Source organism: Salvelinus namaycush, chromosome 4 (assembly GCF_016432855.1).
Source record: "Salvelinus namaycush isolate Seneca chromosome 4, SaNama_1.0, whole genome shotgun sequence".
Lineage (NCBI taxonomy): Eukaryota > Metazoa > Chordata > Actinopteri > Salmoniformes > Salmonidae > Salvelinus > Salvelinus namaycush.
The window spans coordinates 76,857,230-76,881,132 of NC_052310.1; the positions used below are offsets into that span (position 1 = coordinate 76,857,230).

A 23,903-nucleotide genomic window follows, 5' to 3' on the forward strand; every position below is an offset into this window, starting at 1 on the left:
TCTCACCTTAACTGAAATGAGCAGTCATCTGTTCACAAAATAAAACCCAAACTGCTTTCTTTGTCTCTTTTCCGATATTATGAAATTGATTGAAATCAACTGTCCTGGACAGGTTTGGTGTCTGGAATTCTAGCCGATCTGCTCTGCACTAGATTGGTTTAGACTGACTGGATCCCATGCTCATTGGAATACAGTGTGCCAGGACTGTGTGAGGCCGAGGGGAGAGAAAGCACTTATTTAGCTCTAATAGCCATTACTCTTCTCTTATTGAACGGGAATGCAATTGAAGGGCCTTTTCCATTCAGCCGCTGTGATTTGTTATGTTATTCCCGAGACTTAATGTGCTGTATAATCAGAGCCTCCTTCGGTAAACCCATTTAACTGGAATTGCACCGCACCGTTTTCCAGGTTGGGAGGTGAGTCAGGCACAGGGAGGAGTACAGGAGTCAGGTGGACCCTAGAATACGTTTTCTTCCTCAGACAATTTTTTCATTCTCTCCTTTCATCCGGAAATGTCTCTCTCGTCTCTTCTCAAGACATTAAGACATGGATTTATCTCTGAGTGCTACTGCCCAACAACCCGATCTAACGCGGCGTACCTAGGAAGTCACAGAGAGGAGAAGACGAAGGAGGAGGAGGAACAACGATGCTGTGCAATTACCAATTTGCTGCTTGGAGAGAGTGGTCAATTAATGGGTCTGCCTGAGACATCCACCTCTTGTCAGTCTAATATGGATTCTGCATTACTCACTGTGGTTTGTGTGTGTGTGTGTGTGTGTGTGTGTGTGTGTGTGTGTGTGTGTGTGTGTGTGTGTGTGTGTGTGTGTGTGTGTGTGTGTGTGTGTGTGTGTGTGTGTGTGTGTGTGTGTGTGTGTGTGTGTGTAGTCTTGTACATATGTGTGTGCGTATGTGTGTGTCTGCAGGTGTGTGTAGTCTTGTGTGCAGGTGTGTGTTTGTGTACGTGTAGTGTGTGTTTTGCGCAGGTGTGTGTAGTCCTGTGTTTGTGTACGTGTAGTGTAGTGTGTGTTTTGCGCAGGTGTGTGTAGTCTTGTGTTTGTGTACGTGTAGCATGTGTTATGCGCAGGTGTGTGTAGTCTTGTACGTGTGTATGTGTGTTAGTGGGTATGTTTGTGTGTGTGTGTGTGTGTGTGTGTGCGTTCAAGCGTATGTGTGACGGAACACACCAAACTCTTCATCTGCCTCACACTGACTAGTTGACCTGGCGAACAGGGAGGAGTGGTCAAGGAGAGATAGGTCCTGGTGGAGTACTGTAGGTGTGATAAGGCTGACGTGGATGGCAGGAGATCTGATTGATCTGGCACTGTGTCTCAGACATCGAGAGATGAAAATGAATTGCATGAATACTCAATAGCTTAGTTCTGAAAATAACTCCAGCCGTAGGGAGTGGAAAGTCAAGCAGCCAGCTACAAATCATGAGAGCTCCCGGGCAGAAAAGCGAGTGGCTGTTTTATGAGCACCGGCCTCCCTTCTCTCCTCCATGTCTCCCCTCCTTCCCTCCCTCCCTCCATCTACCTTGGAGCTGTAGGTTTTCATCAGAGTGATGTGTTGTGCAGCGATGGAAGGCAGGGTGTCGGCTCTGGTTTGAGTCATATTTGTCCCAGGCCTGTCGGCCACTTGATCCCCCCTGACCTCTGTCTCTACTGGGGGAGGTTGGCGGAGGCTGGCCCCGGCCATGGCTATTTGTCTGGAAGTAATCTGAGGTGGGTGTCGCGGTGAGGGGGGAGCAGAGAAGGAGAGAGATGGAGGGTGGGGGGTGGGGGGGGGGTGGAGACAGAGAGAGAGAGACCACCACAACATACAGTATGACTTTACACTCTTCCATTGTGTGTCTCAGAATAGTTTGGACACTGTCACACTATGTCAACAGCGTTTTACACTCATACACTTCAAGTACACACACAAACACACAAGACTATGCGTGCGTGAAAGCACACGCACCAACACACATACCGATATTGATGGGAGCTGTACAGAATTATTATCAACGTTAGCTGTCAATCACTTTCCTCCCCCATGGCATCAAATAAATAAATTAACCCTAGATAGGAAATAATTACAAATGGAGTTGCATGACAGCTCCAGGCCCCAGCACAGCACAGCCAGGCTGGGCTCTTGTACCAGCTGTCTAGGCGGCCAACATTTCTTAGAGCTGTTGTCTGCTGTACAGCCTTCTGCCTTGCAGCTGCCTGCTATCCATAGACTACTGACTCAACCCATGTAGACTACTGACTCAATCCACATAGACTACTGACTCAATCCACATGGACTACTGACTCAATCCACATGGACTACTGACTCAACCACATAGACTACTGACTCAATCCACATAGACTACTGACTCAATCCACATGGACTACTGACTCAATCCACATGGACTACTGACTCAATCCACATGGACTACTGACTCAACCACATAGACTACTGACTCAATCCACATAGACTACTGACTCAATCCAGATGGACTACTGACTCAACCACATAGACTACTGACTCAATCCACATGGACTACTGACTCAACCACATAGACTACTGACTCAATCCATATAGTCTACTGACTCAATCCATATAGACTACTGACTCAAGCCACATGGACTATTGACTCAATCCACATGGACTACTGACTCAATTCACATGGACTACTTGTGTGGTGTGAAGAGGGGGGTTTGATGTGTGTATGTGTTTTTAATTTGACAAAGGCACAAGTACAGTGAAATACCTTTCTTGCAAACTCAAAACCCAACAATGCAATAGTCAATAACAATGTATTACTAGACCAATGCCTATTCTCATTTTAAAAGTTTTTTTTTCCCGTCTGTAATCGTGTCTAATTCCATGAACTGCACCTGCCTGCTTTTAATTCTCTTTTCCAAAATACAAAATACTTTTCTATACGATTTCTTTATAATGATTCACAATTTTGTGGTCCCCTTTCACACTACATTAGTATCAAAAGTCTAATGGCATTAAGGTGATTTAAGAATGTCTGCTAAATGAACCAAATATCCTTTTCTCAATAGGGGGTGCTGTTTTCACTTTGTAAAAATTTTGTTCCCAAATTAAACTGCCTCGTACTCAATTCTTGCTCGTACAATATGCATATTATTATTACTATTGGATAGAAAACACTCTCTAGTTTCTAAAACCGTTTGAATTATATCTGTGAGTAAAACAGAACTCAAGTTGGAGCAATTTTCCTGTGAGGAAGTGAGAAATCTGAAATCAGGCAGGCTGTTCTGGGGTCAGTTTATTAATTTGCATGTCTTCTATTGGTCGAGATGCACTGCATACGCCTTCCCCTAGATGTCAGCAAATAGTGAGAATTGGAATGGAGTTGCTAGGCAGATCTGAGGCCATATAAATGGGCTTGGAACGTGGGGTGCAGTCTTTTCAACATTCGCCATGACGCAAGATAGACCTCAGGATTGCGTTCTGGAAAGCTCCCGTTATAGGCCTTAGATATATCCGGCTCTGATTTTATTCGATATAGGTGTTAAAGACATCATAATGTTGTTATTTTAAACCGAGTTATATCAGTTTATATCAGTATATTGCGATTTTCGGATATTTCTTAGTGCTGCGTTATAGTGAGTTGGACACGTCTTCGCCACATGGCTAATGTTTACTGCTAATTCCAAAGTTGAAGGTGACAATCTACAACCGAGCAACGATTCCTCTGGACAAAGGACAACTTGCCCAAGATTCTGATGGGAGCTCATCAAAAAGTAAGAAGTATTTATGATGTTAATTCGTTGTTCTGTTGAAAAATGTTGACCTACTATTCCGCCATTAATTTCGGTGTGGTCTCGCTTTAACGCACGCTGTATGTCGTAGTAACGTTAATTTTAAAAATCTAACACAGCGGTTGCATTAAGAACTAATGTATCTTTCATTTGCTGTCCAACCTGTATTTTTTAGTCAAGTTTATGATTAGTTACTGATTAGATTAGGTGCCTCTCCCAAGATTTCTCCCGACATTTTGTTGGCAGCTTGGCTACTATTCTCATTGTATAACCACGATTTGTGCCGCTAAATATGCACATTTTCGAACAAACTCTATATGTATTGTGTAATATGATGTTATAGGACTGTCATCTGAAGAAGTTTGAGAAGGTTAGTGAAAAAATTAATATCTTTTGCTGGTTTATTCGTTATCGCTATTGTTGGCTTGAATCAATGCTGTTGTGTGGTTGGCTATTGTAGTAAGCTAATATAATGCTATATTGTGTTTTCGCTGTAAAACACTTAAAAAATCTGAAATATTGGCTGGATTCACAAGATCTTTGTCTTTCATTTGCTGTACGCTGTGTATTTTTCATAGATGTTTTATGATGAGTATTTAGGTAATTCACGTTGGTCTCTGTAGTTATTCTAGTTGCTTTGGTGAGAGTTGTGATGGTGGCTGCAATGTAAAACTATGATTTATTCCTGAAATATGCACATTTTTCTAACAAAACATATGCTATACAATAAATATGTTATCAGACTGTCATCTGATGAAGTTGTTTCTTGGTTAGTGACTATTTATATCTTTATTTGGTCGAAATTGTGATAGCTACCTATGAAGGAAAAAAACTGGTGGGAAAAAAAAGTTGCGTCTTTTACTATCGTGGTTAGCTAGTAGAAATACATATCGTGTCTTCCCTGTAAAACATTTTAAAAATCAGAAATGATGGCTGGATTCACAAGATGTGTATCTTTCATCTGGTGTCTTGGACTTGTGATTTAATGATATTTAGATGCTAGTATTTACTTGTGACGCTATGCTAGGCTATGCTAGTCAGCTTTTTTACTGATGGGGGTGCTCCCGGATCCGGGATTGTGATGAAGTAGAAGATATACATGTATATGTAAAAATGAACAATTGCAAAGCATGCTGAGTTTTATTCTAATGAGCTCCACCCCGAAACAAGGCCAATGACAATAGCCAGGGTATTTTGTAGTTGTATTTCGTATTATCAAATGTATGCCCATCCCTCTGTGTGTGTGTGTGTGTGTGTGTGTGTGTGTGTGTGTGTGTGTGTGTGTGTGTGTGTGTGTGTGTGTGTACATGTGTGTGTACGTGTACATGTGTGTGTACGTGTACAGAGTAGGGCTGTGGCGGTCATGACATTTTGTCAGCTGGTGATTGCCAAGCAAATAACTTCCTGCCTCTCACAGTAATTTAATGTTAATTGAATGTTTCTTATGGCTGAAGGGGCAGTATTGAGTAGCTTGGATGAAAGGTGCACAGAGGTGCCCAGAGTAAACGGCCTGCTAATATGTCATAGTCATAATGTCATAATCCTGGTCCCGTGTAGCTCAGTTGGTAGAGCATGGCGCTTGCAACGCCAGGGTTGTGGGTTCGTTTCCCACGGGGGGCCAGTACAAAAAAAAGTATGAATGTATGTTCTTGTAAGTCGCTCTGGATAAGAGCGTCTGCTAAATGACTTAAATGTAAATGTAAATAGTTGCTAACATATGCATATTATTATTAGTATTGGATAGAAAACACTCTGAAGTTTCTAAAATTGTTTGAATTATGTCTGTGAGTATAACAGAACTCATAAGGCAGGCAAAAACCTGAGAAGTTCCACTTTCTGTATGGATTTTTTCTGGGGGTGGCAGATTTTCAACCAAGCTCTCATTGAAAATACAGAGAGATATTGATGAGTTTTCACTTCCTACGGCTTCCACTAGATGTCAACAGTCAATAGAACTTTGTCTGATGACTCTAATGTGAAGGGGGGCCGAAGAAGACAGGAATGAGTAATCACTGCCATGAGGTGCCCACACATTGAACTGGCGCGTTCACGTGAGAGTGTAGTTTCTGGTGCTCTTTGAAACCAGGAAATGACAGTAAAAACACAACTTCTCAACACAGAGGTTGAAACATTCATAACCGATGTGGACTACATTAACATATATGTTGATTTGTAATCTCGGAAGAAAATGGAATGTCAAAGTTACATAGTATCCCTAATATTGCTATCGCTAGCAGAACTCGTGGTTTATTTTAGGGATGAGAAGACTTCGTGATTCTTTAGTAAAAGGGAGTTACGGAATCTGAGGACAAGTCACGTTAAACAAGACACATATTCACTGTTTCAAACATCATCTTCTGCACTGCACAGGTGTGTGAATCATCTTTTGTCTTTTTAGTCCAATAAACTTTATGGTTTCTTCAACAGAAGAGGTCGCTGTTATACCTGAATTTGATCCAAATCCAATGAGGTGTTGGGTCTCCTGTTCTGTGTCGTTGAGAGCGGTTGTATGAAACCAATTACTACGTCAAGCAAAGCTCTTAACCATGCCAGACCACTTTTAACATGCCATAAATTCAGCGTGTGAACTGTGCGTTATGTATCTTTCAGTGCAGATTATATGTTTACAAGTATTCAGGTACACAGTGGGCTGCATTACATAGTAGTCTAGTCCTACTGCCTGTTAATACAGTGAACATCTATCCACAATACTAACTATATTCATCCCAGGCCAGTTTCTTATCCTTTAAGCTACAGGCATCGCTACGCAGTGTCCTTTTTTTTGGAAAGGTCCCGGGAATCACCTGGGATTCATTTAACGTACCAGACAGTCCACATTTAAGAGAATCCATATTTGATCACTATAGCGATGGTACTTTGGGGCGACAGACAGTTTTGAGGCCTATACAACGCTCAGGGAATCCCAAATGAAGCCTCTCTCGCTTGGAGATACAGTACTTTAAAATCAATCAGTCAAGCGGTTGGAACTCGTAAGTCATGGTAAAAACCCAAAGAACAGGTATACATCACCAATAACACCCTGTCGCTTCCTTACATCTCCTCGATATCTCTCCTCTACTGGGAGCCATTCTATTGTTTTCCACATGCAGCATTGGAGAGATAGTGTGTGTTTTTATTATGGGTTCAGCTCAGACACACCAACCTGGTTTTAGATAATTTCGTATTATTCTGTATGTAAATCCAAGAAAATCCATTTGGTATGATATGTTACGTTTCGTATGATATGTGTTCAATTGTGGATGTCAATCACCCATGTTCAATTATATAATATGGATAGTAATCCATAACATATGTTACAAATATGCAAAATATACAATATGTTAAACAAAATGTATTTATTCCATTTTAGAATAAGGCTGTAATGTAACAAAATGTGGAAAAATGAAGGGGTCTGACTACTTTCTGAATGTAATGTATAAGGCAATGTAAGTGATCCCGGATAAAATGAACAAACTTACAAATAGGAAAAGACGGAGGAGGACTATCCGTACCAAACATTAAATTGTATTTCCAGGCATTTCACCCCATATTAAATTGGTTTAGACATGATTTTTCCGCCCCCTGGCTGAGTATAGAGAGGAATATGATGTCTCCTATTGCTCTGGATGTCACGCCCTGACCTTAGTATTCTATGTTTTCTGTATTATTTTGGTCAGGTCAGGGTGTGACGAAGGTGGATTTGATTGTTTTGTATTGTCTAGGGTTTTTGTATGTCTAGGTGTGTGTGTGTGTGTAGTCTAGGCATATGTAGGTCTATGGTGGCCTAGATTGGTTCCCAATCAGACGCAGCTGTTTATCATTGTCTCTGATTGGGGATCCTATTTAGGTTGCCATTTTCCAGTTTGGTTTGTGGGTTATTGTCTATGTGATGTTGCATGTCTGCACTCGTGTCACGGTCGTTTTGTTATTTTGTATAGTTTGTTCAGTCTTCTTCGTTATTAAAAAGAAGATGTATTATCATCACGCTGCGCCTTGGTCTCCTCACTGCAACGATCGTGACAGAATAACCCACCATAACAGGATCAAGCAGCGTGAAAAGGAGGAAAGGCGCTTAATGGGGAAATGGACCTGGGAGGAGATATTAGATGGAGCAGGACCCTGGACACAGCCGGGGGAGTATTGCAGTCGTAAGGAGGAGTTAGAGGCAGCGAAAGCGGAACAGTGATACTACGAGGAAAAATACCGGAGAATAGAGGAACGGCAACGATATGTAGGTACACGGCTAGCACGGAAGCCCGAGAGGCAGCCCCAATATTTTTTTTGGGGGGGGGCACACGAGGAGATTGGCTGAGTCAGGTAGGAGACCTGAGCCAACTCCTCGTGCTTACCGTGGGGAGCGTGTAACTGGTCAGGCACCGTGTTATGCAGAGATGCGCACGGTGTCTCCAGTTCGCATTCTTAGCCCGGTACGCTCTATTCCAGCTCCTCACGTTTGCCGGGCTAGAATGGGCATCCAGCCAAGACATATTGAGCCAGCTCTATGTTCTGGATCTCCAATGCGTCTCCACAGTCCAGTGTATCCTGTTCCTCCTCCCCGCACTCGCCCTGAGATGCGTGTCCTCAGCCCGGTACCACCAGTTCCGGCACCACTCACCAGGTTTCCAGTGCGCTTCCAGGGTCCAGTACGTCCTGTTCCTCCTCCCCGCACTCGCCCTGAGGTGCGTGTCCCCAGCCCGGTACCACCAGTTCCGGCACCACGCACCAGGCCTCCAGTGCGCCTCCAGGGTCCAGTACGTCCTGTTCCTCCTCCCTGCACTCGCCCTGAGGTGTGTGTCCCCAGCCCGGTACCACCAGTTCCGGCACCACGCACCAGGCCTCCAGTGCGCCTCCAGGGTTCAGTACGCCCTGTTCCTGCTCCTCGCACTCGCCCTGAGGTGCGTGTCCCCAGCCCGGTACCACCAGTGATGATCCATGGCACGAAGCCTCCAGTGATGATCCATGGCACGAAGCCTCCAGTAAGGAGTCATGGCACGAAGCCTCCAACAAAGGTCGTCAGTCCAGAGCCTCCGGCAACGCCCTCCAGTCCGGAGCCTCCAGAGACGTTCTCCAGTCCGGAGTCTCCAGCGTCGCCCTCCTGTCCGGAGCTGCCAGAGTCGCCCTCCTGTCCGGAGCTGCCAGAGTCGCCCTCCTGTCCGGAGCTGCCAGAGTCGCCCTCCTGTCCGGAGCTGCCAGAGTCGCCCTCCTGTCCGGAGCTGCCAGAGTCGCCCTCCTGTCCGGAGCTGCCAGAGTCGCCCTCCTGTCCGGAGCTGCCAGAGTCGCCCTCCTGTCCGGAGCTGCCAGAGTCGCCCTCCTGTCCGGGGCCTACGGCGAGGATCCAGAGCCCAGAGCCTCCGGCGATGATCCACGGGTCAGTGCTACAATTGAGGACTCAGTGTAAAGAAGGGGGGCGGCATCCAGATCCAGAGCCGCCACTGAGGGTAAATGCCCACCCGGACCCTCCCATATAAGTTCAGGTTTGCGGTCAGGAGTCAGGTACTGGTACCCCAGGTACTGTCACGCCCTGACCTTAGTATTCTATGTTTACTGTATTATTTTGGTCAGGTCAGGGTGTGACGAGGGTGGATATGATTGTTTTGTATTGTCTAGGGTTTTTGTATGTCTAGGTGTGTGTGTAGTCTAGGCATATGTAGGTCTATGGTGGCCTAGATTGGTTCCCAATCAGAGGCAGCTGTTTATCGTTGTCTCTGATTGGTGATCCTATTTAGGTTGCCATTTTCCAGTTTGGTTTGTGGGTTATTGTCTATGTGATGTTGCATGTCTGCACTCGTGTCATTTAGCGTTCACGTTCATTTTGTTATTTTGTATAGTTCAGTCTTCTTCGTTATTAAAAAGAAGATGTATTATCATCACGCTGCGCCTTGGTCTCCTCACTGCGACGACCGTGACATTGGAAGAGGTGGTCTTCAATGATACTGTATATCCCTTTAAACAATGTAAACTATGCTTTGGTTCTATTATTACACACATAATCTCTATTTGGCACAAAATTGAAAAAACAATATAACTGGGAATCAAAATGGCATGCCCATACTCCAATATTTCACAATTACGCCTTGCAATCTGGAGGGCGGCTTTTTGCATCGCCCCAATGGTCAAAATCATATCAAATGTTATTTGTTACATGCGCCGAATACAACAGGTGTAGGTAGACCTTACAGTGAAATGCTTACTTACAAGCCCTTAATCAACAATGCAGTTATAAGAAAAATAAGTGTTAAGTAAATAATAGATCAATAAAAATAACAAATTATTAGAGAGCAGCAGTAAAATAACAGTAGCGAGGCTAAATACAGGGGGTACCAGTCCAGAGTCAATGTGTGGGGGCACCGGTTAGTCGAGATAATTTAGGTAATATGTACATGTAGGTAGAGTGACTATACGTAGATAATAACCGGAGAGTACCAGCAGCGTAAAAGAGGGGGGGGGGGGGGGGGGGGGTAGAATGCAAATATTCTGGGTAGCCATTTGATTAGCTGTTTAGGAGTCTTATGGCTTGGGGGTAGAAGCTGTTAAGAAGCTTTTTGGACCTAGACTTGGTGCTCCAGTACTGCGGTAGCAGAGAGAAAAGTCTATGATTAGGGTGTACATTTTTAGGGCCTTCCTCTGACACCGCCTGGTATAGAGGTCCTGGATGGCAGGAAGCTTGGCCCCAGTAATGTACTGGGCTGTACCCACTACCCTCTGTCGTGTCTTGCGGTCAGAGGATGGGCAGTTGCCATACCAGGCAGTGATACAACCAGTCAGGCTGCTCTCGGTGGTGCAGCTATATAACTTTTTGAGGATCTGAGGTACCCATGCTAAATCTGTCTTTGCGTGTTTGGACCATGATAATTTGTTGGTGATGTGCTCTCAACCTGCTCCACTACAGCCCCATCGATGAGAATGAGGGTGAGCTCGGTCCTCCTTTTCCTGTAGTCCACAATCATCTCCTATGTCTTGATCACGTTGAGGGAGAGGTTGTTACCCCGGCACCACACGGCCAGGTCTCTGACCTCCTCCATAGAGGCTGTCTCATCGTTGCTGGTGATCAGGCCTACCACTGTTGTGTCGTCTGCAGACTTAATGATGGTGTTGGATTTGTGCCTGGCCAAGCAGTCATAGGTGAACAGGGAGTAAAGGAGGGGACTGAGCATGCACCCCTGAGGGGCCCCCTTGTTGAGGATCAGTGTGGCAGATGTGTTACTACCTACCCTTACCACCTGGGGGTGGCCCGTCAGGAAGTCCAGGATCCAGTTGTAGAGGGAGGTGTTTAGTCCCAGGTTCCTTAGCTTAGTGATGAGCTTTGAGGGCACTATGGTGTTTAACGCAGAGCTGTAGTCATTGAATATAATTCTCGCGTAGGTGTTCCTTTTGTCCATGTGGGACAGTGCAGTGTGGAGTGCAATAGAGATTGCATCATCTATGGATCTGTTGAGGTGATTTGCAAATTGGAGTGGATCTAGGGTTTCTGGGATAATGGTGTTGACGTGAGCCTGACCAGCCTTTCAAAGCACTTCATGGCTGCAGATGTTAGTGCTACCGGTCTGTAGTCATTTAGGCAGGTTACCTTAGTGTTCTTGTGCACAGGGACTATGGTGGTCTGCTTGAAACATGTTGATTTTACAGACTGTCAGAGACAGATTGAAAATGTCAATGAAGACACTTGCCAGTTGGTCAGCGCATGCATGCTCGGAGTACACGACCTGGTAATCCGTCTAGCTCGCGGCTTTGTGAATGTTGACCTGTTTAAAGGTAATTCTCACATCGGCTGCGGAGAGCGTGATCACACAGTCGTCTGGAACAGTTGATGCTCTTGTACATGCTTCAGTGTTGCTTGCCTCGAAGCGAGCATAGAAGTCATTTAGCTCTTCTGGTAGGCTTGTGTCATTGGGCAGCTTGCGGCTGTGCTTCCCTTTGTAGTCTGTAATAGTTTGCATACCCTGTCACATCCGCCGGGCGTTGGAGCCGTTGTAATACGATTCAATCTTAGTCCTGTATTGACATTTTGCTTGTTTGATGGTTCATCTGAGGGCATAGTCGGATTTCTTATAAGCGTCCGAATTATTCTCTTGCTCCTTGAAAGCGGCAGCTCTCGCCTTTAGCTCATTGCAAATGTTGCCTGTAATCCATGGCTTCTGGTTGGGGTATGTACGTATGGTCACTGTGGGGATGATGTCATTGATGCACTTATTGATGAAGCCAATGACTGATGTGGTGTACTCCTCAATGCCTTCGGAAGAATCCCGGAACATATTCTAGTCTGTGCTAGCAATACAGTCCTGTAGCTTAGCATCTGTGTCATCTGTAGAATCTGTACAGATGTCATGAACAGTAATGGTTTGAGAACATTCCAAGACTTGATAGACACATACACATTACCAGGCACCTCCTCTTTTCTATATTTACAAAAAGTCAGCTATGCTGGCCTATGGAGTCCCTTTGGAAACTCAACTACTGAACCATACAATGATGGGATTTAAAAATAAATGATCTGGGCTCCTGAAAGGACTGTTCTCTATAGTGTACAGTATAAACAACTTCTGGAAAGCTCATATCCTGATATCCATTAAAGGTATGGTCCACATATCTAAGTGAATCTGAACAACCCTTTAATTTGAACAGAATATGGAAAGATATGACCTCAGCATCCCGTAATCCGAACCATCAACTGGTTTCCAGGTGGTGGAGTTTTTTTCATCATTTGTGAGTGGCAGCCCACAGGTAAGTACAAAGTATAGAATTATATGAATTTTTATATTATACCTGTAACCCCCCATGAAAAACAAAATGTGTCACAAAAAAAATCTCTACATCCCCAAAACTCATCACTACTGGGATAAGGCAATTTGCTTGCCCAAAGTACTTTAAACATAAAGTGTTGCAGTATAAAAGTTTTGTTTTATCATTGATAAAGAGATCCATATTAACTTGTGTAACTATTTGTCATTTTAAAATGTGTTTCATGGTTGCAATGGGATGCAAATTCCATGGCAATTCAAGAACTCAATTCACATAGATGGTATCTAAACTGGGTGAACGTGTGGTGGGAGGTGAAGGGGTTGATTGTGTGTGTGCATGCGTGTGTTTGTGGTTGCGTGCGTGTTTGTGTTTGCATATGTGTATTCATTTGTCTCTGTGAGTAGAGGTGGGGGGATTGCGCCGCCAGGCTGTAGGACCAGGCATACACCCCAGGAAGCCAATCCTAGTACCTCACCGCTCCGAACAGAACACAAGCAAAGCACACTGCCAGGACACACAGCCGAGCCCCTTATTTACAACCCACCATGAATCACAACAACGTCTTACTGCTGCTGCTGGTTGCCAAGTGCATACTTGTTAAGTCTCTCAGACTTCCAGTTTATTATCAATACCATGGCCTTGTTCATTCAGGAGGGTGCATTGAAGGTAAAAATGTTGTCTCTGGATATGCATGTGAATAAAGGCCTAATATTGTATGTCAAAGGTGCACATATGTGTTTGTATATATCTTTATTTTTGTATGAATTGTATCTGTTTATTTGTATCCTACATTTATTTACTATTTCCCTGCTTGTACAGTAGAATGTGTGTACCGTATGTGCAGTAGGATGTGTGTACCGTATGTGCAGTAGGATGCGTGTACCGTATGTGCAGTAGGATGCGTGTACCGTATGTACAGTAGGATGTGTGTACCGTATGTACAGTAGGATGTGTGTACCGTATGTGCAGTAGAATGTGTGCACCGTATGTGCAGTAGGATGCGTGTACCGTATGTGCAGTAGGATGCGTGTACCGTATGTGCAGTAGGATGCGTGTACCGTATGTACAGTAGGATGCGTGTACCGTATGTGCAGTAGGATGCGTGTACCGTATGTACAGTAGGATGTGTGTACCGTATGTGCAGTAGGATGCGTGTACCGTATGTGCAGTAGGATGCGTGTACCGTATGTGCAGTAGGATGCGTGTACCGTATGTGCAGTAGGATGCGTGTACCGTATGTGCAGTAGGATGCGTGTACCGTATGTGCAGTAGGATGTGTGTACCGTATGTGCAGTAGGATGTGTGTACCGTATGTGCAGTAGGATGTGTGTACCGTATGTGCAGTAGGATGCGTGTACCGTATGTACAGTAGGATGCGTGTACCGTATGTACAGTAGGATGTGTGTACCGTATGTGCAGTGGGATGCGTGTACCGTATGTACAGTAGGATGTGTGTACCGTATGTACAGTAGGATGTGTGTACCGTATGTACAGTAGGATGTGTGTACCGTATGTGCAGTAGGATGTGTGTGTACCGTATGTACAGTAGAATGCGTGTACCGTATGTACAGTAGGATGCGTGTACCGTATGTACAGTAGGATGTGTGTACCGTATGTACAGTAGGATGCGTGTACTGTATGTGCAGTAGGATGCGTGTACCGTATGTGCAGTAGGATGTGTGTACCGTATGTACAGTAGGATGCGTGTACCGTATGTGCAGTAGGATGCGTGTACCGTATGTACAGTAGGATGTGTGTACCGTATGTGCAGTAGGATGCGTGTACCGTATGTACAGTAGGATGCGTGTACCGTATGTACAGTAGGATGTGTGTACCGTATGTACAGTAGGATGTGTGTACCGTATGTACAGTAGGATGCGTGTACCGTATGTACAGTAGGATGCGTGTACCGTATGTGCAGTAGGATGCGTGTACCGTATGTGCAGTAGGATGCGTGTACCGTATGTGCAGTAGGATGCGTGTACCGTATGTACAGTAGGATGTGTGTACCGTATGTGCAGTAGGATGTGTGTACCGTATGTGCAGTAGGATGTGTGTACCGTATGTGCAGTAGGATGTATGTACCGTATGTGCAGTAGGATGTGTGTGTACCGTATATACAGCATCACCTGATCCTCACTGTGGTTTGCATTCCTCCAGGGGAGAGGTGCATTCACGTTAGTATGCTGACTCTTGGAGGAGAGAGAGAAGGAAGGGAGGGAGAGGGGGTTGGGGGCAATGAGTCGGAACATGCAATCCAGCTCCAAATTGGTGAACAGGCGCTGATAATAAGCAAACATTGATTGTAAACCGAGGCAGGGCTATAATTGGTAGAATGCAGGGAGAGGAGGCCTGGGTCTCACTCCACTGGTTAGCACAACACAGGGTGGGCGGGGCTGGAGCAAGGGAGAAGCTGGTACACACAACAAGAATATAACAGGACAACTGTAATCTTATTCAGCTCTGCAAAAACCTGGAAGGCATTCCTTCCTGGGGATGTTTTACACTGTAAAGTGTGTGTGTATGTGCGGAGGGGCCTTTTTGTCAGTGGTGTTTGTGGCGGTGTAGTGACCAAACGTGTCTCTGTGTTCCTCAGAGCCATTACTCTGGACAACACTCTGGTCATCCTGTCCACAGTGGCCCCTGATGCTGGACGTTACTACGTACAGGCTGTCAACGACAAGAACGGCGAAAACAAGACCAGCCAACCCATAACCCTTTCTGTCGACAGTGAGTAGTACTGAAACCATTTGGAGAGACATGCACACACACACACACACACACACACACACACACACACACACACACACACACACACACACACACACACACACACACACACACAGAGGGATGGGCATGAATTTGATAATACGAAATACAACTACAAAATACCCTAAAGATCAATGTATAAAAATAAAGTGTAAGATACTATTGTATTGAGTTAAAATAAAATAAAAATTAATACAAAAGACATTTGTAAGTAACGGGCCGAACAGCAACAACATTCTCAGGAATGGTTACAAAAACGTTTTACTTGCTGACTGTGATATGTTGTTTTTTAACTATGTTAGTTGTCCAAAATGTAAATGTATACTGCAAATCACACTGGCTATTGTCATTGGCCTTACTCATTAGACTAAAACTCAGCATGCTTTGCAATTGTTAATTTTTACATATACATGTATATTTAGTTCATTTAGCAGACATTCTTAAATCACCATAATGCCATTAGACCTTTGATACTAATGTAGTGTGAAAGGGGACCACAAAATTGTGAATCATTATAAAGAAATCGTATAGAAAAGTATTTTGTATTTTGAAAAAGAGAATTAAAAGCAGGCAGGTGGAGTTCATGGAATTAGATATGATTCAAGACAAAATAAACTACCTTTTAATTGAGAATAGGCATTGGTCTGAAGACAAATAGCACCTCAATGCCTATTCCACCCATGCTCTACCAAGGTTTCCCATCACACAGCTTTGACCTACTACAGTAGCTATGTTGGTATTGTACTTCAAACTATGTGTAGGCAGGTTGCTTAGGATTCAAACCTTCTCAAACAGCCTAATTCATACTCTTAGAGGAGATGCCTCCACAATAATGTTATTTGGACCCCATACAAGCTAAAGTATTGGATTCTTCACACACCACAGTAAGACATTATCCCATTACACTGCCTTTTCATGCTTTTTTAATTAAATGAAAGCATGCTTTGCTTTTATACTTACAAAACCTACAGCAACAGGCTTGATTGAGCTGTTTTGTCATGTGGTAATGTAGTGCGTGCCTGTATTTCCTTAAACCTATATTTTAGAAATACATGTAAATGAAAAACAATAACATAATAAGACAAATCAAAATATATTTTACATTTGAGATTATTCAAAGTAGCCACCCTTTGCCTTGATGACAGCTTTGCACACTCTTGGCAAAAGTTTATGTACCTCCAATAAAGTTGATTTGCACATTTTCATAGAGATTTGAATTTAACACTGAGCTTCATCCAATGCCTAATATAGACATGACTATCGTCACATCTATAATTAAAGAGGGAGCAGACATTGCCTATGGCACAGTGCAGGGGGCGAGTTGATTAGAACAGAACTCAGACCCAGACAGTAGATCTCAGATGAGTAGAGCTAGTTGATGAGGAGAGGGACCGGAACAGAGCAGACAGACCGGAACAGAGCAGACAGACCAGAACAGAGCTGACAGACGGAACAAAACAGACATAACAGACATAATAGACAGACCAGACAGACAGACATAATAGAGCAGACAGAATAGAGCAGACAGAATAGAGCAGACAGAATAGAGCAGACAGAATAGAGCAGACAGAATAGAGCAGACAGAATAGAGCAGACAGAATAGAGCAGACAGAAAAGAGCAGACAGAACAGAGCAGTTAAAGTCAATATGGTATGTATGGCTGGTGGTAATTCAGATAGAGGTAGAGAGGAGGGAGAGTTAGTGGGGAGGCCTCGGCATGGCAGGACAGGGGAAGGAATGCCAGAGAGAGAGAGACACACGTTTTTGCCCCTGTGAAGGACACAAAGCCCTTTGTGTGTGTGTGTGTGTGTGTGTGTGTGTAGGCTTATATCACTATCTGTGTGGGTTCCAGAAATCCCCCAATATCCCCACAAGGTCAGTAAAGCTAAGCGTCAGTATAGAGACAAAGTAGAGTAGCAATTCAACGGCTCAAACACGAGACATATGTGGCAGGGTCTACAGTCAATCACGGATTACAAAAAGAAAACCAGCCCCGTCACAGACACCGACGTCTTGCTCCCAGACAAATTAAACAATTTCTGTGCTCGTTTTGAGGACAATACAGTGCCAGTGAGACAGCCCGCTACCAAAACCTGTGGGCTCTCCTTCACCATGGCCAACATAAAACATTTAAACGTGTTAACCCTCGCAAGGCTGCTGGCCCAGACAGCATCCCTAGCCACGTCCTCAGAGCATGTGCAGACCAGCTGGCTGGTGTGTTTACGGACATATTCAATCAATCCCTATCCCAGTCTGCTGTGCCCACGTGCTTCAAGAGGGCCACCATTGTTCCTGTCCCCAAGAAAGCTAAGGTAACTGAGAAAAACGACTATCGCCCAGTAGCACTCACTTCCGTCATCATGAATGCTTTGAGAGACTAGTCAAGGATCATATCACCTCCACCCTACCTGATACCCTAGACCCACTCTAATTTGCCTACCGCCCCAATAGGTCCACAGACGACGCAAAGGTGATCAACACTGCACATTGCCCTAACCCATCTGGACAAGAATTTAACACCATAGTACCCTCCAAACTCGGCATGAAGCTCGAGACCCTGGGTCTCGACCCCGCCCTGTGAAACTTGGTCCTGGACTTTCTGACGGGCTTCCTCCTCAGGTGGTGAGGGTAGGAAGCAACATCTCCACCCCGCTGATCCTCATCACTGGGGCCCCACAAATGTGCGTTCTCAGACCTCTCTTGTACTCCCTGTTCACCCATGACTGCGTGGCCATGCACACCTCCATTTCAATCATCAAGTTTGCAGACGACACTGCAGTGGTAGGCTTGATTACCAACAACGACGAGACGGCCTACAGGGAGGAGGTGAGAGCCCTCGGAGTGTGGTGTCAGGAAAATAACCTCACACTCAACGTCAACAAAACAAAGGAGATGATTGTGGTCTTCAAGAAACAGCAGAGGGCGCACCCCCCTATCCACATCGACGGGACATTAGGGGAGAAGGCGTAAAGTTAAGTTCCTCGGCGTACATATCACGGACAAACTGAAATGGTCCACCCACACAGACAGCATGGTGAAGAAGGCGCAACAGCGCCTCTTCAACCTCAGGAGGCTGAAGAAATTCAGCTTGTCACCGAAAACACAAACTTTTACAGAAACAGAATCGAGAGCATCCTGTCGGGCTGTATCACCACCTGGTACGGCAACTGCTCCGCCCACAACCGTAAGGCTCTAAAGAGGGTTGTGAGGTCTGCACAATGCATCACCGGTGGCAAACTACCTGCCCTCCAGGACACCTACATCACCCAATGTCACAGGAAGACCAAAAAGGACATCAACCACCCGAGCCACTGCCTGTTCACCCCGCTATCATCCAGAAGGCGAGGTCAGAACAGGTGCATCAAAGCAGGGACCGAGAGACTGAAAAACAGCTTCTATCTCAAGGCCATCAAACTGTTAAACAGCCATCACTAACATTGAGTGGCTGCTGCCAACATACTGACTCAAGTCTCTTGCCACTTTAATAATTGGATGTAATAAATGTATCACTAGTCACTTTAAACAATGCCACTTTATATAATGATTACATACCCTACATTACTCATCTCATATGTATATAATGTACTCTATACCATCTACTGCATCTTGCCTATGCCGCGCGGCCATCGCTCATCCATAAATGTATATGTACATATTCTTATTCATCCCTTTACACTTGTGTGTGTATAAGGTAGTTGTTGTGAAATTGTTAGATTACTTGTTAGATATTACTGCACCGTCAGAACTAGAAGCACAAGCATTTTGCTACACTCGCATTAACATCTGCTAACCATGTGTAAAATTTGATTTGATTTGATACAAAGAAAATTCTCCCTCGTGGGAACATTTCCCACATCCCCCACAGGGACGGGAGCTATTTTAAGATTAGGGTTTAGGTTTAGGGTTAAAATTTGGTTTAGTTTTAGAATTAGGGTTAGGTCCCCACAAGGGTACTAAAGCATACAGTATGACTTGTGTGTGTGTGCGTGTATCAGTATGCTGCAGTGCGTGTTTCAGTATGCTGCAGTGCGTGTCTCTCGGTCCCTGCAGGGAGGTCCCTGACACAGCATTATTCCACTGGACCTCCCTGAGGTCCACCAACACTCAACTGATCCTAGATCAGTGTCGGAGGGAGAAAGAAGGAGTACAGGGGGTTATTCTGTCACACAAACCACACACAAAGACAGACACACACAAACTTTCTCAGTTGTTCCTGAGGTGTGTATGCCGCCATCACAACACGTTGTTTCAACGTGAACATTTGGGTAATATTTGGTTGAGATGTTGATCAATTAGATTTCAACCTTTTTCCAAAAAGACAGCCAGACGTTTGTTGAATTCCCAATGTGTTATCACTAGGGCTCCCGAGTGGCGCAGCGGTCTAAGGCACTGCATCTCAGTGCTAGAGGCGTCACTACAGACCCTGGTTAGATTCCAAGCTGTATCACAACCGGCTGTGATTGGGAGTCCCATAGGGCGGCGCACAATTGGCCCAGCGTCGTCTTGGATAGGGGTAGGCCGACATTGTAAATAAGAATTTGTTCTTAACTAACTTGCCTGGTTGAGTAAAAATACAAAATCTAGGCTTTTCTAATGGACATGAGTCGGGAACAGTTGCTCATGGTCATGTGATGAGGTAGCCCCCACCTGCGATGTTCAAAACCAGTGTCTGCCCTCAGACCAAAAGGGAATTTCCTCATGGTCTAAAGGTCAAAGACATCAGTTGCACCCATGGGTGACCCTGATTCATATCCCGTGTGTTACATTGGTGCCTGAAGTAGGGTGGTCTCTCATCGTGGAGGAGGTCAAAGGGGGGTGAATCTAGTGAGCATGGTTGCTCATGGTCATGTTATGAGGTAGCCCTGCCTGCAAACTTCCAAAACCAGTGTCTGCCCTCGGACCAAAAGGGAATTTCCTCTTGGTCTAAGATGTTGGTTGCTCCCGTGTAAGACCCGGGGTCGTATCCCACATGTTACACTTTCAACCATCTAAAAACACAACATTTCTTTTCCTGTGATCTAAATGTGTTATCACTACATTTTCAACCATTTAAAAACGTAAAGATTAATTGTCACATGCACAAGTACAGTGATATGCATTTCTTGCAAGCTCTTTCCCAACTGCAGTAATAAATATCAGTAGTAAACATATTGTACTATAAAATAAAGTAAAGTAGAAGTTCTTATCCATCAGAAGAAATGATAGAGGATACATTTTGTGCAAAAAAGTTAATATAATGCCAAAATAATCACAAAATAGAGTGAAAGAATACCATGCTATTGTTTGAAGAGAGTGCACAATTTTGAACATGAGAAGTTATTAATAAACAAATTAGGCACATTTGGGCAGTCTTTTTAACAGACATGCAATGGTTCATTGGATCAGTCTAAAACTTTACACATACACTGATGCCAGTTTCAACTGTTCTGCCTGCAGTTATGGAACCGCCACCTGTCCCAGACCTGTTGTTTTTCAACTCTTAATGATCGGCTATGAAAAGCCAACTGAAAATTATTCATGATTATTATTTGACCATGCTTGTCACTTATGAACATTTTTGAACATCTTGGCATAGTTCTGTTATAATCTCCACCCGGCACAGCCAGAAGAGGACTGGCCACCCCTCATAGCCTGGTTCCTCTCTAGGTTTCTTCCTAGGTTTTGGCCTTTCTAGGGAGTTTTTCCTAGCCACCGTGCTTCTACACCTGCATTGCTTGCTGTTTGGGGTTTTAGGCTGGGTTTCTGTACAGCACTTCGAGATATTAGCTGATGTACGAAGGGCTATATAAAATAAACTTGATTGATTGATTGATGCCATCTAGTGGCCAAAATCTAAATTGCACCTTGGCTGGGATAATACATGATGGCCTTTCTCTTGCATTTAAAAGATGGTACAAAAAAATACAAAATATCTTTTTTTTTTTTCTTTGTACTATCTTTTACCAGATCTATTGTGTTATATTATACTACATTCCTTTCACATTTCCATACACTTCAAAGTGGTTCCTTTCAAATGGTACCAATAATATGCATATCATTGCTTCAGGGCCTGAGCTACAGGCAGTTAGATTTGGGTATTTGATTTGAGTATGTCATTTTTAAGGTTGAATAAAAACTGTTACATTAGTTTGTAAAATAGCATTAACTTCAGGCTACAGTGCCTTCTGAATGTATTCACACCCCTTGACTTTTTTCCCATTTTGTTGTGAATAAAAAGCAGGCAAGTGCAGTTCAAGGTATTTTTTGTCACTGGCCTCCACACAATACCGCATAATGTCAAAGGGGAATTATGTTTTTTCAAAAGTTTTACAAATTAATAAAAAATGAAATATCTTGAGTCAATAAGTATTCCACCCCTTTGTTATGGCAAGCCTAAATAAGTTCAGGAGAAGAAAAATGCTTAACAAGTCAGATAATAAGTTGCATGGACTCACTCTGTGTGCAATAATAGTGTTTAACGTGATTTTTGAATGACTACCTCATCTCTGTACCCCACACATACAATTATCTGTAAGGTCCCTCAGTCGGGCAGTGAATTTCAAACACAGATTCAACCACAAAGACCAGGGAGGTTTTCCAATGCCTCACAAAGAAGGGCACCTAAAAGCAGACATTGAATATCCTTTTGAGCATGGTGAAGTTATTAATTCAACTTTAGATGGTGTATCAAAACACACAGTCACTACAAGGATATAGGCGTCCTTCCTAACTCAGTTGGCGGAGAGGAAGGAAACCGCTCAGGTATTTCACAATGGAGGCCAATGATGATTTTAAAACAGTTACATAGTTTAATGGCTGTGATAGGAAAAAACCTGAGGATGGATCAACAACATTGTAGTTACTCCACAATACTAACCTAACTGACAGAGTGAGAAGAAGGAAGCCTGTAAAGAATACAAATATTCCAAAACATGCATCCTGTTTCCAACAAGGCACTAAATGAATACTGCAAAAAATTTGGCAAACAATTCACTTTTTGTCCTGTATACCAAGTGTTATGTTTGGGGCAAATGCAATTCAACACATTACTGAGTACCACTCTCCATATTTTCAAGCATAGTGGTGGCTGCATTATGTTATGGGTATGCTTATAATCATTAAGGACTGGGGAGTTTTAGAGGATTAAAAAGAAACTGAATGGAGCTAACACAGGAAAAATCCTAAATATTGACTGTGCTTTCCACCAGACACTGGGAGATTAAGTCACCTTTCAGCAGGACAATAACCTAAAACACAAGGCCAAATCTACACTGGAATTGCTTACCAAGAAGACTGTGAATGTTCCTGAGTGGCCAAGTTGTAGATTTGATTTAGATCTGCTTGAAAATCTATGGCAAGTTTCGAAACAGTGGTTGACAAGCAATGGTCAACAACCAATGTGACGGAGCGTGAACATTTCGAAAAGAATAATAGTCAAATATTGTACAAACCAGCTGTGCAAAGCTCTTAGAGACTTACCCAGAAAGACTCACAGCTGTAATCGCTGTCAAAGGTGATTCTTCACTCAGGGGTGTGAATGCTTATGTAAATGAGATACTTCTGTATTTCATTTTTAATAAATGTGCTACATTTTTAAAAAGCATGTTTTAACTTTTTTAATTGTGGTGTATTGTTTATAGATGGGTGAGAAAAGTAAATACATTTGATTAATTTTAAATTCAGGCTGTAACACAATAAAATGTGGAATAAGTCAAGGGGTATGAGTACTTTCTGAAGGCACTGTATGTAATATATTACAGAAGTAGTATTGAATTGTGTTTGGTTGACAACCCAACCAAATATCGACATTTAAAGGGTATAGATATAATGCTTGGATAGTTTCATCTGAGCCACTGGCTTAATCCTATTCTTTAACTTGTATTTGTGGGTTAGTCGTTAACTTGTCATTTATAGGCTATAGACAGTGCCTTGCAGAATTATTCAACCCCCTTTGATTTTTTTCCTATTTTGTTGCATTTAACCTTTCTGGTGCAGGCGTTCCGCTAGCGACCCACCTCAACAACATCCGGTGAAATTGCAGAGCACCAAATTCAAAATACAGAAATAGTTATAATAAACATTCATAAAAATACAAGTGTTATACATCGGCTTAAAGATTAACTTCTTGTTAATCCAGCCGCTTTGTCAGATTTCCAAAAGGCTTTACGGCGAAAGCATATCATGCGATTATCTGAGGACAGCGCCTCGTTTACAAAAGCATACAAACATTTTACAACCAAGTAAAGGAATTACAAAAGCCAGAAATAGCGATAAAATGAATCACTTACCTTTGAAGATCGTCATATGGTTGCAGTCACAAGAGTCCCAGCTACACAATAAATGTTTGTTTTGTTCGATAAAGTCCCTCTTTATATCCCAAAAACTCAGTTTTGTTGGCGCGTTTTGTTCAGTAATCCACTGGCTCAAAGGCGGTCAAAACATGCAGACGAATACATCCTAATAGTATCGGTAGTTCATCGAAACATGTCAAATGATGTTTATAATTAATCCTCAGATTGTCAATTGTCTAAATAATCGATAATATTTCAACCGGACAATAGCGTATTCAATAGAAAGGACAAACAACGAAGGGTGCGCACTCGGTCATGCGCAAAACCAGCACTGCATGATTCTATATTCCACTGAGAGAAAGGT

General features: G+C 43.5%; 1 protein-coding gene across 1 annotated transcript in view; it reads left to right on the forward strand.

Moving 5' to 3' along the window:
* LOC120046834 (protein sidekick-2-like) overlaps positions 1 to 23,903 on the forward strand; it is a 200,304-nt gene that overhangs the window by 58,237 nt on the left and 118,164 nt on the right. The window contains exon 4 of the mRNA XM_038992381.1: positions 15,097 to 15,230. Within this exon, the coding sequence (XP_038848309.1) occupies positions 15,097 to 15,230 (134 nt within the window). The remainder of the gene's footprint in view (positions 1 to 15,096; positions 15,231 to 23,903) is intronic.